The sequence below is a fragment of the Phallusia mammillata genome, chromosome 7 (assembly GCF_965637545.1).
Source record: "Phallusia mammillata chromosome 7, kaPhaMamm4.hap1.1, whole genome shotgun sequence".
NCBI classification, from domain to species: Eukaryota; Metazoa; Chordata; class Ascidiacea; order Phlebobranchia; family Ascidiidae; genus Phallusia; species Phallusia mammillata.
This window is the reverse complement of record NC_137258.1, coordinates 19,100,208-19,113,547: the sequence shown is the minus strand read 5'-3', so window position 1 is coordinate 19,113,547 and position 13,340 is coordinate 19,100,208. Positions and strand designations below refer to the sequence as shown.

Genomic DNA, 13,340 nt, shown 5'->3' with positions numbered 1-13,340 from the left:
AAATGTTTTCAATAAAAGTTTTTTCCTGTATCTGCTATTTAAACTATTGTCATTTAGGTTTCTAATTAAATACTATTAGATGAATGTGTAAATAGAAAAGAATATAAATCAAGTTTTACTTGTCGTTGTAGTTGTAGAAGCAGGTGAGCTATCTCCACCAGCGTTTTTGGCAATCACTGTTACTGTATACATTTTCCCAGCAACCAGTCCATTAATTGTTGTGGTGGTACCCTCAGTGACAGTTTGTGGGTTGGGGTCACTGCCATCAGTGGAAGTCCATCCAACAGTATAATTATCCACTGTTTCCTCAGATGGAGAACCCCAAGTAACCTTGATGGTGGATTTGCCACCAGAGGTGGTGGAATTCAGAGTAAGTCCAGAAGGTTGGCTTGGATCTGCACAAAACACGAAACATTAAGAAACAGTGGCAAACCATAGATATTGCTTTATCCTTAAAAAGGCAAAATAAAAATGTCAAGAAATGTAAACATAAAGTTGGCAATGTTCATAAAAGCAGAAAATCCTTCATTTTATTATTTTACTTACCCACCAAGTTTTGCCTGACATTTTCAAAAAGCAGTTCTATTACAACAGTTTTTTTGATGTTACAGTCATAAAATATGCAACCCAAAACTGAAACTTAAAGCACAGAAGCATACTGTCATTGCAAAACATTCACCTATAAACTACTGTATATTCAACAACTGCACTTTTGGAAAATGTAACGAAACCTATGGTTTTGTTAACCAGTTTATTTCAGGTCGAAATAATGCGTCAGATATTACTAATCAGTCAGGTCTTGTTTTGCGATTCCTATGTCAGGGGTCATCAACCCCTGGCAAGAGGTGGTATTTCATCTTAAAATTTAGCCTTACATGCACAAAATACTCTGCTTTCTCTCTGTTATTAATATTTGTTGACATGAACCAGTATTATTTGGAAAACGTTGCCTAAAAGGTTGCGTTGACCTGCATTTGTTGTTCTACAGGCAACACAATAAACTCTAAATACACTTTCTCAGTTTATCGCTTACTTTTGAATAATATTGTTTTGCCGCAGATTTACAAAGTTTGCTGAGTTACATTTGTTCCAAAGATAATAAATATACATGTATATACATAAAAAAGATTACCCTTGTTAAAAATGCAGTGTTAAAGATAAAAAGATTATGGGGTTCTGCACCCAAAAGTATAAAATATGAAACCATGATGACCCAATTTAACAGTTATGTAAAAAAATCTAAATCGGCCAATGTTTAAAATTCTGACCACTAGAGGTGTTAACATTTCTGCCGTTATAAGGCTGTTAACGTCCCTCTAAATGGCATGCGCAAAAATGTTCCCCAAGTAATGCACAAACACACATACCATATGTTCTGTTGCCTTTATTATACTATTACACCACAGAAATCTTTCGTTTGTGGTGCGCAGCAACACACAAAAACATTATACATTTTGGGGGCTAGCAGGGTAAATACTGGTGTTATCACGTCAAACTAGAATAGTGGTTTTCCTATATATTGCCAGTTTATATATACTACATCATATTTAACGATGTACCACATATACCATTTACTATATTTATAATGGATATATATTTGGTACCTACATTTCATTGGGTCCCTATCTTTTTCCTGGCACTTTATAACATAATTGTTTCTGCAAGCATAATCTTATGGTTCCCCACACATATGCACATGCAAATTGGTAACAGTAAAAATAGGGCACAATCATTGTTAGATATTTACCAATTTACTATGCACATAATTTGATCTACACATATGATTGTTTTTGCAAACAAAAACGAATGGGTCCCCACGAGCGCGTTTGTGCGGATTTATGGTAAACAAACATCCTGGTTATTTTTAGATTCTTAATAAAAAACTTGACCAACTTTAGCCTTAACCCAACTTTAAAAGTTTTGTCCATAATCTTTTTGCATCATTATTGTCATACATATAATTACAAAAATCAGTAAATAAGAACAGGATAAGAGACTTCTATCTGACTGACAGTGTACACATATTATTGGCTGCAAAAGTAACTATTTGGCCGATTAAGGCAAATTTTTAAATACTACATGAATAACCTACTGCACACAATTGTTTAACATTTCAGCACATTAGGGCTGGTATTTCTGGTCTAAAACTTATTATTTTGGGGGTTAAGGGGTAAAAATGGGTGAATCCAATAAAAAGCTACAAAATTCTTTAGAATAGCCTACATTGCACCAACCAACAAAACATGAAACCCTCAGATTATGTACTTGGGTCAGTACAACCGTTTTTAATTTTTTTTTTCCGTTTTGGGGGCCTGTGGGTGAACCGCTGGGTCATTTGAGGTCAAACTTTAGGAGGATCAAATTCGGAACAATAACTAACATCTGTGCAAATTTGAATAAATTTAAAGCACTCTGTCTTGACCAAACGCAATTAACAAACCAGAGTTAGATAGAAACGAATATTTGGGGGTTTAAGGGTTGAAAATGGGTAAATCTTTTTTTAAGGTACAAAATTCTTTGAAATACCTCACATTGCACCAAAAACCAAAGCATATAATTCCTAAATGAAGTACTTTAGCAAGTATAGCTGTTTTAAAAAATTTACGTTTTGGGGGGCTGTGGGTGAACCGAGGGATCCAACGGGGTCAAAATTTACATGGACCATCTTTATACCAATATCTGTAATGTGTGTAAATTTGAAAAAGTTTGAACCATTCTTTCTTGACCAAAACATGGGAACAAATCCGCGTTGTGTCCCGTTCAGGGAAGGGGACCCATAACGAGCAGAACTATATCCACCATCTGTAAAAGTTCCATCCAAATCTTGCAAAGATTTCATGCCAAAAGTGCATGGACAAACTTTAGCGACTGAAGGCCCATAATAATGTACATCACCCTTGTTGCTCAATACAAAAAAATACTTTTTACAATAGTAACAATGGGAAAAGTAAGGCTATGAGGTAAAACACAATAATCTACACCAAAAAATGCCACATTCTATCAGGGTTATTAAATACGCAAGGGGATCCATAGTATTTTTTTAACAAATAACTAAAACTAACCAGAAACTAGAAGGGTGGCTTTCTGATATACTTCCATTTTATGTATTCTATACGATATTTACCAATTTACTATACACATCATTTGATCTACACATATGATTGTTTTTGTAAACAAAAACTAATGGGTCCCCACACGCGTGTTTGTGCGGATTTACGGTAAACAAACGTTGCGGTGACTTTTAGATTTTTAGGAACAAATTTTTAGAAAGCATTAACCCAACAATAAAAAAAAAATTTTAATTTCATTTTTTATTTTTTAGATATTGTCGTCCAAGGTCGGGTTTCAAACACAGTTTTTTCTAGAAAGCTGTAACAGTTGTGTTACAGACACTTTAAATTAAAAAAAAGCAATTTGCTACAAGTGTACACATAACAAATTGTTTTTTATTTAACTTTGTTTCGCAAAACCATTGATCTGTAGTAACCTCTCAGGGTGCACACGCCAAACGACTGTTTGACCTGTTGACACCGTTTTCAATAGCACTGTTCAACAACACCGTTTAACCTAATTTAACATGCCTTGACCATTGATTCCTAAATTTGTTGCAAAAAACGCTACGTTATGACGAAAGAAAGTTCGTGTTAGTAATACCTACTAGTTAACCTTAAATAACCCGTGGTGATGCGGCGGCCGACCTGACAACGAGCATTTAAAAAAACATTTATCACGATAAATTTGTAACGGTGTTGTTATGCCTACAAGTTGACCTTTAGTGACCCATGGTTATGAGATGGCAAAGCTGATAACGAGAATTTAAAGATCATTTATTGCGGCGTTCAAAAAGTTAAGTTTATTAAATTTCGTATTTATGTTGATCAACGATGTTTTGCCTGACATAAACGAAACCGAAGTACGTTTATCGAGTTCGAATTATGTCTTAGGTGTAAAACCTGCGCCAAAACTAAAAATGCGCGTGATAACTTAATAAAACGACACAGAATTGCTGCACACAAAAAAACTGATTACTAATCACCGAAACGACTGTCTCGTAAACTATCTGTCCAGACGTCAAGCTGAGCACTCCCGCTCTGCCGCCTTAATCGTAAACCAGTGAATTCCTCCCTTGGGACTTACATCTGACTGATAGCTTACACATATTATGGATTGTAAAGGTAACTGGCAAAATTTTAAATACTAAACGAACATCCTGCTTAAACAATTGTTAACTTTTTCAAATATTTCTGCACCATAAGGCAGGGGCGGGCAACTTCTCCAGTCGGCGGGCCTGATATGGGAAAATGAAGTACTTGGCGGGCCGGATTCGTGAATCGATACATTAATCGCGTATTTATCCAGTGATTTAAAACGGATTTTTGACCACCTAAACTAAATACAATCAAGAACGTCGCAATTACAATACAGTCCAAACAATCTAACTGATATAACATAAAATTATTCATCACAGCAAATTTAATGCATACACCACAGACTCAGATACTGCTGAAACACTAACCACACTACACGTGGGGAAACAAAGGAAACCGTGAAAGCAGGCCACACGCGAGGTTGGCAGTTACGCCGTAACAATGGATGTATGGTGCAATGGTAACAACGGCGGGAAAGTTTTTTTGTTATTGGGGAGCGTTACTGTTTGTTACAACCAGGAAGTCGAACCGGAACTGAACCCGAACCTGCGAACCGGTTTGAGCGGTTAATTTCATTAAACCCGAACCGAACCCGAACCGCTAATTACGATTTTCTAAAAACCCGAACCGGAGTTGAACCCCATATTTTGTTTGGCGTTGGACCCAAACCGGAACCGAACCAGTAAAAAATGCAGTATGTTTTATGTTTTGTGATTTTTTCAAAAAAGCGCACTAAAGAATACGCGAGATAACACTTATAGGGCGTGTCAAAAATAACAGTGAAAGGGCAAAATTTTTTTGGAGTTTGATAAGGCCAGGTAGATAATGGGTAGAATTAAATTAAAACGAATAAAAATTTGAATCGGTTTAAAAACCGCAAACCGGTTCGGACCGGATAATTTGTCCAAACCGGAACAAAACCCGAACCCGAAAATATACATTTTTAAAAACCTGAACCGAACCCGAACCCTTAAAAACAAAACGAAGTAAACCCGAACCGAACCCGAACCCATATCACAAGCGGTTCGAATCCCTGGTTACAACTATAATTTGACGTAGTAAGCAAGTAGTGGGGGATTCGGCAGACTGTGGCCGCGGGCCACGTTATATCATGTAAGACCAGACACTGTCTGCGGGCCGCTCACAATCCCGTCGCGGGCCGTATGTTGCCCGCCCCTGCCATAAGGCATGTATTTCTGCCTTAAAACTAAAACCGTTTATTTCGGGGTTTAAAGGGTAAAAAATGGGTGAATTCGAAAAAAAGATACAAAATTCTTTAAAAAACTTTACATTGCACCAAACAACAAAGCATGAAACTCCTAGATGCTGTACTTTAGTCAGTATAGCCGTTTAAAAAAATCTACGTTTTGGGGGCCTGTGGGTGAACCGCTGGGTCAATCGGAGTCAAACTTCAGGAGGATCAAATTTGGATTATTAACTAACATCTCTGTAAATTTGAATAAATTTGGAGCACTCTTTCTTGACCAAACGCGTCTCACAAGCCAGCGTTAGACAGAAAAAAGAAAAAAAAATACGGACAAAAACAATATGTGTCCCCTTCAGGGAAGGGGACCCATAACTAACCACTTTTGTAAGTATACGACAAAAATAAATGAAAAAAAAAGAAAAAAAAACAAAGACAGTAAAAACAATACATGTTCCCCTTCAGAGAAAGTGAACATATTCTCAATTAACTTTACTTGTTGTAATTTGTTGAGAAGTAGATGAGCTTTCTCCACCAGAATTTACTGCTTTTACTTCTACGGTATACATTTTTCCAGCATCGAGTCCAGTAATTTGTGTGGTGGTAGCTCCAGTGACTGTTTTGGAGTTAACACCAGTTCCAACTGTGGGAGTCCACCCCACAGTGTAATTATCCACAATTTCGCCTGATGGGGAACGCCAGCTAACATCGATGGTAGAGTTGGAAGAAGACAGTGCATCTATTGTAGGACTGCTTGGTTCTGCATGAAAACAGACCAAAATAAGAAATAATATACTTCATTACATATACGTTTCATATTGGTTTTACATCAAGTAATGTTTTTATGACTTGTTTTTTTATCTGTCCAAAAAATGCTGTTAACACACCCCTAATGCTATCTGCTAAAAAAATGTCAAATACTGCAAGTCATGCACTATCACTAACCTTATTACCATTGCACTTATATGAGTAATTAGAGGCAACATTTTATTTCTGGTAATCAGCAGTAAACAATATCAAAATTAAGCTTGAGAAAGGGAAAATAGAAAAGATAAAATATGCTAAAGGAAAGGTAGTTTCACTGGTTTGCAACATTTGAACATTTTACAAAAAATGACCTTTTATGTACTGTTAATATATTTCCTATCCTTGCGCTATATTGGGTCCATTGTCTTTAACAATTTAGTTTATTTCTGCAGGCACAAACCCCACACATGCAAAGTTGTTAATAATGCATTTCAAAAGGCATGGTTACCTTTTGAAACAAAGTTTGGTGTTGTTATTTCAAACAAAGTGATTAGTACTGTACTTAAACTAGAAGAGTGGCTTTCTGATATACGCCCATTTTATATATTCTGTACGATATTTACCAATTTACTATACACATCATTTGATCTACACATGTGTTTGTTTTTGTAAACAAAAAGAAATGGGTCCCCACACGCGCGTTTGTGCAGATTAACAGTAAACAAATGTTGTGGTGATTTTAAGATTCTTAAGGACAAATTTTTAGAAACCATTAACCCAACAAACAAAAAATTGTTCGTATTCTTTTTGCACTCTTATTGTCATGTAATTACAAAAACATTAAAAAACGTAACAAATACTTTAATCTAATCTCTTGCTTTGACCCAGATATTGTCGTCCAAGGTCGGATTTTGATAACATTTTTTTTAGAAAGCTGAAAAGTTGTGTTGCCTGTAGTAACCTCTCAGCGGACCTGTAGTAACCTCTCAGCGGACCTGTAGTAGCCTCTCAGTGTGCACACGCCAAACGACTGTTTGACTTTTGACACCGTTTTCAATAGCACGCCGTCTTTGGTGTTCAACAATACTGTTGAGCCTAATTTATACATGAGTATTGACTCCTAAATTGATTGTCAAAAAAACGCTACGTTATGACGAAAGAAAGGTCTGAACTGTGTTTGTAATACCTACTAGTTGACCTTAAGTAACCCGTGATTATGCGGCGGCCAACCTGACAACGAGCATTTAAAAAAACATTTATTTGGCAAAACAGTCAAGTTAACTTTTTCATCCTTACTTCGATTAACAAAGTTTTGCTTGACATGTACAAAACTGAAGCATGGTTATTAGGTTTAAATCATGTCATAGGTGTAAAACCTTCGCCAAAACTAAAAACGAGTGATAACCTAATAAAATGACATAGTATTGCTGTGCACAACAGCTGATTTCTAATCACTGAAACGACGTCTCGTAAAACGTCTGTCCGACGTCAAGCTGAGCCCTCCCGCTATCGTGGTACTTCTGCCTACAGTGTCTTTCTTGACCAAACAAGCGTTAGACACATTTACGTTTCGGGGGCCTGTGGGTGAACCGCTGGGTCATTCGGGGTCAAACTTCTAGAGAATCAAGTTCAGTTTGTAACTAAGATATGTCCAAATTTGAATAAATTTGAAGTACTTTTTCTTTACCAAACCAGCGTTAAAAAATGTATGTTTCGGGGGCCTGTGGGTGAACCGCTGGGTCACTCGGGGTCAAACTTCAGGTGGACCAAGTTTGGATTAATATCTCACATGTGTCCAAATTTCAATAAATTTAAAGCACTTTTTCTTGACCAAACAAGCGTTACAAACCAGCGTTGAAAATTTTACGTTTTGGGGGCCTGTGGGTGAACCGCTGGGTAATTTGGGGTCAAACTTCAAGTGGACCAAGTTTGGATTAATATCTAACATATGTCCAAATTTCAATAAATTTCAAGCACTTTTTCTTGACCAAACGGGTCTCACAAGCCAGCGTTAGACAGAAAAAAGAAAAAAGAAAAAAAGAAGAAAAAAAATACGGACAAAAACAATATGTGTCCCCTTCAGGGAAGGGGACCCATAATAACCTAAACTATCCAATCTATGTAAAGTAAACAATCATATTAAATTCAGACAATGTTGTTTGTCCTATTTTATGTTCTATTTTAATGGAAAGAAGGGGTAAATTAGAAAGGTGGTTTGCCGGCATATTTCCATGTTATATATATATATATATGTATATATATAATTTACATCCTATGTACCAATTTACTATACCCCAAGCCTGCACAACTAAACCATGTCAAAAGGTTATTAAATGGTTGTTTGGCATTTACAGGCGATAGGCCACTGAAGAACAGTTTGTTATTAACACCTTTGCTGCAAATTATCTTGCTTATTTGTCAGTGTTTGTAATACAGTCTAGGTCGGTGGTGCAACATATTTTGTCAGTGGGCCCAATTTCGGACTGTAAGTGAGGGCCCAGCGGCATATTCAAGTGGGAAGTTTTGGGGGTCCGGAAGCTGGTGTTGTATAGTATAGCAACTTGGGAGATTTACCAAAAATTAGTGAAAATTTTGCTAAATTCCCAGACTATTTGCATGTTTTTCTCTGAATTAGTGTGTTGGTAAGAGCACACTAATTAGCTTCAGATTGTGGCCCACAGGCGGCCTGTTGCACACCCCTGGTCTGAGTTTTCTGTGAAATTTTTAGGATTAAACTGTTTTAAAACTGGTCTTGCACAGCTATTTTAGGGTCAAACCTAAAGATTCAATACTCAAATTGGGAGTATTTTTTTGTTTTTTTACTACTTTTGTAAGTATATATATGACAATATAACGTACACAGAATATGGACACAACTTTGAGGTTTGGGTTGATGCTTTTTACTAATTTGTATTCTAAAAAAGGAATCTAAAAATCAAAAAAATTGAAAACCTTTTTACTATGACTAATTTGCAGAAACAAGTGTGTGGGGACCTGTTCGTTTTTTTGTTTGCAAAAACAATCATGTGCGTAGATGAAATAGTGTGAATAATAAATTGAGAAATGGGGTGCACAATACATAAATGGAAATATATATATATATGTAAAGAAAGCCACCTTCCTAGTTATCTATATATTCACTTACTTGTAGTTCCTACAGCAGTAGCAATTGTATCACCCACTGCCTGTTCATGAACTTGAATCCCATAAAGGGTGGCTGGTTTTAGTGCTTCAGCTGTACCACTCACTTGGGTCACCTCAAACTAACACAAAAAAGATACAATAATCATTTTTCTATAAAAATGTACTGCACAAATGCAAATTTTTAAAGTTTGTATTACAAGGATTATTATTACACTACAAGAGCCAGTTCTCTCATTTTAAACATCCCTAACCGACTACTAAAATGTGGAGATTAAATGCATATAACCAATGCTACTATTTAACTGCAGATTCACAAATACATGCGTGCCACGAAAGAAGTGTATGTGTTTCTGATCAACACTTGTGTCCTATTGCACGTTAGCACTGCATATCGCACCTGCTACAAGTGTGTGTGTGACACATAGTTTAAAAGTGGTAGTTTATCTTTTACTAAAACTCACAGGACTGATTGAATCACACCCAAGTGGTTACCTTACTTGACCTAGCAATGAGAACGTAGTTTATTTTTTTCTGGATAATCAAAGACAGAAGAAAGCACCTATGTTGCTGAAATTGGCAGCGATGTGTTATGTGTAACGTGTAAAGGGGATTTTGTGTTAAATGCATTGACTCTTATATTTTGAAGATATTCTTTGAATAAAATATTTTTAAGTAAAGTTCATGATTTATATATAGTACAAAGAGGAATATTAGAGGCTTTATTTCAACACATATTTTAATATTGAGCAAAAGGGTGCACAGGACAAAAAAGCTTGGGAACCACTGGTTTAGCAATCAAACAAAGAAAGTTTTAAGTCTTTCGGATTTTTAAGTTACACTTACAAAACTACATTCAACATTAAATCAATATAACAGGTAGTTTAACTAAAAAAACCTGTGTCTGACATCTAAAGAGAAAGCAACAGTCTTCTTTTTGGATTGTGAACCCATAACAACTTACTGGAACAATGGTGGGAACATCTCCCTCATCAAACATCGAGTTACTTTCAATTGCACCAACTTGAACATAGACCGAATAGTTAGCATTCTCAACCGTTTCCCAACCCACACTGAACTTGCTAGTTCCAATAATTTTGATAGTTAAAGATTCATTTGCAATTCCATGGACCTGCCAAAATTGTAGGTTGTTCATTTGTTGGCAGTCATTAAAAAGATACTAACAAAAGTAGAAAGGTGGTTTTCACGAATATTTTCTGTAAAATTTGTTGTGCTCTATTTCCATCAGCCTATTTATTAATTTTTTTTAAATTATGGTTATGTAAATTGAATTGTACATTATGCAAAGTTTTTTTGTAGCCTCAGACTTGCAGTTTTTTGTGGCCTCAGTAACTGATGGTTTCTAAGATTATGTCTAAAACACTTCAAATGCTGGTTCTTATAAGCAGTCTAAATACTAGTCATATTTGAACAAAATTGTCTACGAGAAAACTTTTACTGACTGAAAGCAGTTTTAACACTTTTTACCTGCATAGAACACAGCAACAAAACAATGAAGAAAAAAAAGTGACAATTCATTATGTGTAGTTGTGCTTGGTTCCAATGTATCTAAAAACATACAATATTAAAACAAATATTTTTTTTATTATAAATAACAAAACTTTTGTTGTTTGTTATAAAGACAAGAATTCCATAAATAGCATTTGTAAGTTTTTGTCATGTCACAGAAGTCATCATTTTAAAGTTTTTTATTTAACTGTATTTCCAGTGTAACTAAATCATTACTTTTCAAAATTAGGACTTTAAAATATTTAGTTTTTAATTTTTAGTAGGGTTAGACGTTTGACCGGACAAATAAAATCTGGTCAATTGACTGGTCAAATACTTGTCAAATAGGTCAAACATCGGTCAAATACTATTCACATTATTGAATGGCAATTTTAGTTAAACGTTGGAAGTTAATTCTTCTTCTAAACCAGGGTTATTCAACAGGGGCGATTTCGTCAACCTAACTTGTTGTTTTAATTTTACTTCAAAGGGGGGCGATTTCAACATTACTTCTTGTTTTAATATGTACAAGAACTGTGAGACTCAGCTAACTTTAACTTACAAGCAGATATAATTCGTGTTGCTAACAAACACCAGGGATAAGGGATGCATCAGCTTAAACATGTTGCTATTTGAATACATTGTATTTACTGGTGATTTTTTGTACTTTTTGTGATCTCGTGAGCAAGGTTGCCCATTTAATTTGCCACAGGGGACACTTTATTGCGTCTATGTATGGTGACGAGCCATACTTTTTTAATACAACAGTAATGAGCTTTACCTCAAACTTGTTTCGCTTTCACACTTTTTACAAGCGCTACCCAAACTGCGAAGTAGAGTTCCTTCTCGAGAAATTCTCGTCGAGAAATTCTCAAGAAATCTCAAAAAAATCGATTCTCAAGAAATAAATAAATATTTCTTGAGAAGTATTACATCATGTATCTTAAACAAAAAGTAAATGTGACACCTCTTTTGTGTATTTTTCGTTTCAACTCGCCTTGAGAGCAGACTGGACACATAACTTTCTTATTTTGCTTGGGAAACAGCAATTTTTAACGTGCGTGCCTGCTAAACTTTCAACTTTCCCACACAGTAGTCACGCCTGGTTGCTTTGTTTTTTGCTGGCTTGCTAGCGAATCACTACTTGCGATCGCTACAAGAAGCGAAAAAACAGACAGTTGGAAATTTGTTTGTCTTTGTTAGAAACTCGGCCTAAATAAAAATTTCGAGACTCTCGAGATTCTCGAGAAATGGATTTTTAATTTCTTGTTTCTTGAGAAACAAGAAAGTCGAGAAATAGAGGAACCCTACTGCGAAGTATTTGTATCATTTGGACTTCTGCTACTTTTACCCTTTCTTCTGCTAATTTTACCCTTAATTTACCCATTCCAACAACCAAAAGCAAGACCAAGAAAATTTACCTCATCTGATTTTTTAAAATTAAAAATAGTATTTGACCGGTCAAATAAAGTGCTGTCAATTGACCCTATTTGACCGGTGAATTGACTGGCTTGCCAACCCTAATTTTTTATTATTTAATGTATTTCAAAATAGAAAAGCAAAGGTCAAAGATTATTAGCACACATACCCACAATTATTCAAACTGTTACTTACATTTTTGCTTGATATAATCAACATCCAAAAGTCGACAATTTCAGATTTTGACAGTCATGATTAGTTAAATACCTTAAGTAAACAAGCACCAATGTAGTGTGTTAATCCTACAGTTTTTATCAGTCTTTTAAATGTCATTGTGCATTATAATTACCTATGACTCAAAATATTTACTCATCCATCTACTTCGAAGTGGTATAACTACAACACAAATAACATTCAAAACCTGCGATACACCATTCTTTGTAAATTGTTGTTAAAACAGAATCTTGAGGTAAGTTTAGAATAAACGAACACTGATTCATGTAGTACTGCGTTTGTGTGCAATAATTTGAGTTGAGTTTATTTCGCCGGTGATACAAATTGCACCATCACAATTGCGCTAAAATATTCACCGAGCCGGAATATGGCCAAACGTAAAAAATCTAAATTTTGATTTAATCTGACAATAAACTGGAGTCATATAGATATAGGTTATCACACAATTTTTGTACAATCTGTTTCACTAGGTCAAATATTTCGGTGGCGATTGATATCCGCAATTACCAGTATTATGAACACGACTGAATGGTCAAACGAACGGGATATAAATTATTCAAATATCAGGTTCCGCACCCGTTTCGTTTCAAACTAGTCTTATTTATTTCAGTCACTCTAGTATTTCAATAAACTGTTTGAAAACTTGTAAAAACTTATAATGTGTTTACTTGTTGCAGACAATACTTAACAATTAACACATCGCCTGATTACATAGAACTGCTTCGCATTAAAGGCTAGCCAAGTCTTTTTTTAAAATTATTTGTTGTTTTCACTGACTAATTAACACGGAACTGCGTTAAAAAAAACACAAAAAAGCGAACGCTACTATTTACAACACATAAAATAAGGTACGAAATGTTAAATACTTTCCGTTGTTCTTAACACTTGTTCGCGACTATATCTAATCTAGCACGTAGGCTACGTTCCAATAAAAGCAA

The 13,340-nt window shown here is 35.3% G+C and overlaps 1 protein-coding gene across 9 annotated transcripts in view; it reads right to left on the bottom strand.

Moving 5' to 3' along the window:
* Positions 1–12,618, bottom strand: part of LOC145239524 (receptor-type tyrosine-protein phosphatase eta-like) — a 61,689-nt gene extending 49,071 nt beyond the window's left edge. For 3 of the 9 annotated variants that reach the window (XM_080102862.1, XM_080102863.1, XM_080102864.1), the window contains exons 1-7: positions 12,518–12,616; positions 12,364–12,435; positions 10,729–10,809; positions 10,205–10,372; positions 9,245–9,362; positions 5,849–6,112; positions 120–395 (exon numbers count right to left, since the gene is read on the bottom strand). In XM_080102862.1, coding sequence (XP_079958988.1) covers positions 120–395; positions 5,849–6,112; positions 9,245–9,362; positions 10,205–10,372; positions 10,729–10,809; positions 12,364–12,387 — 931 coding nt within the window. In that variant the 5' untranslated portion in view covers positions 12,388–12,435; positions 12,518–12,616. Of the gene's footprint in view, positions 1–119; positions 396–5,848; positions 6,113–9,244; positions 9,363–10,204; positions 10,373–10,728; positions 10,810–12,363; positions 12,436–12,517 lie in introns of all 9 variants that reach the window. The other 6 variants (XM_080102858.1, XM_080102859.1, XM_080102860.1 and 3 more) reach the window with 3 other exon arrangements.
* Positions 12,619–13,340: the final 722 nt, after the last annotated feature.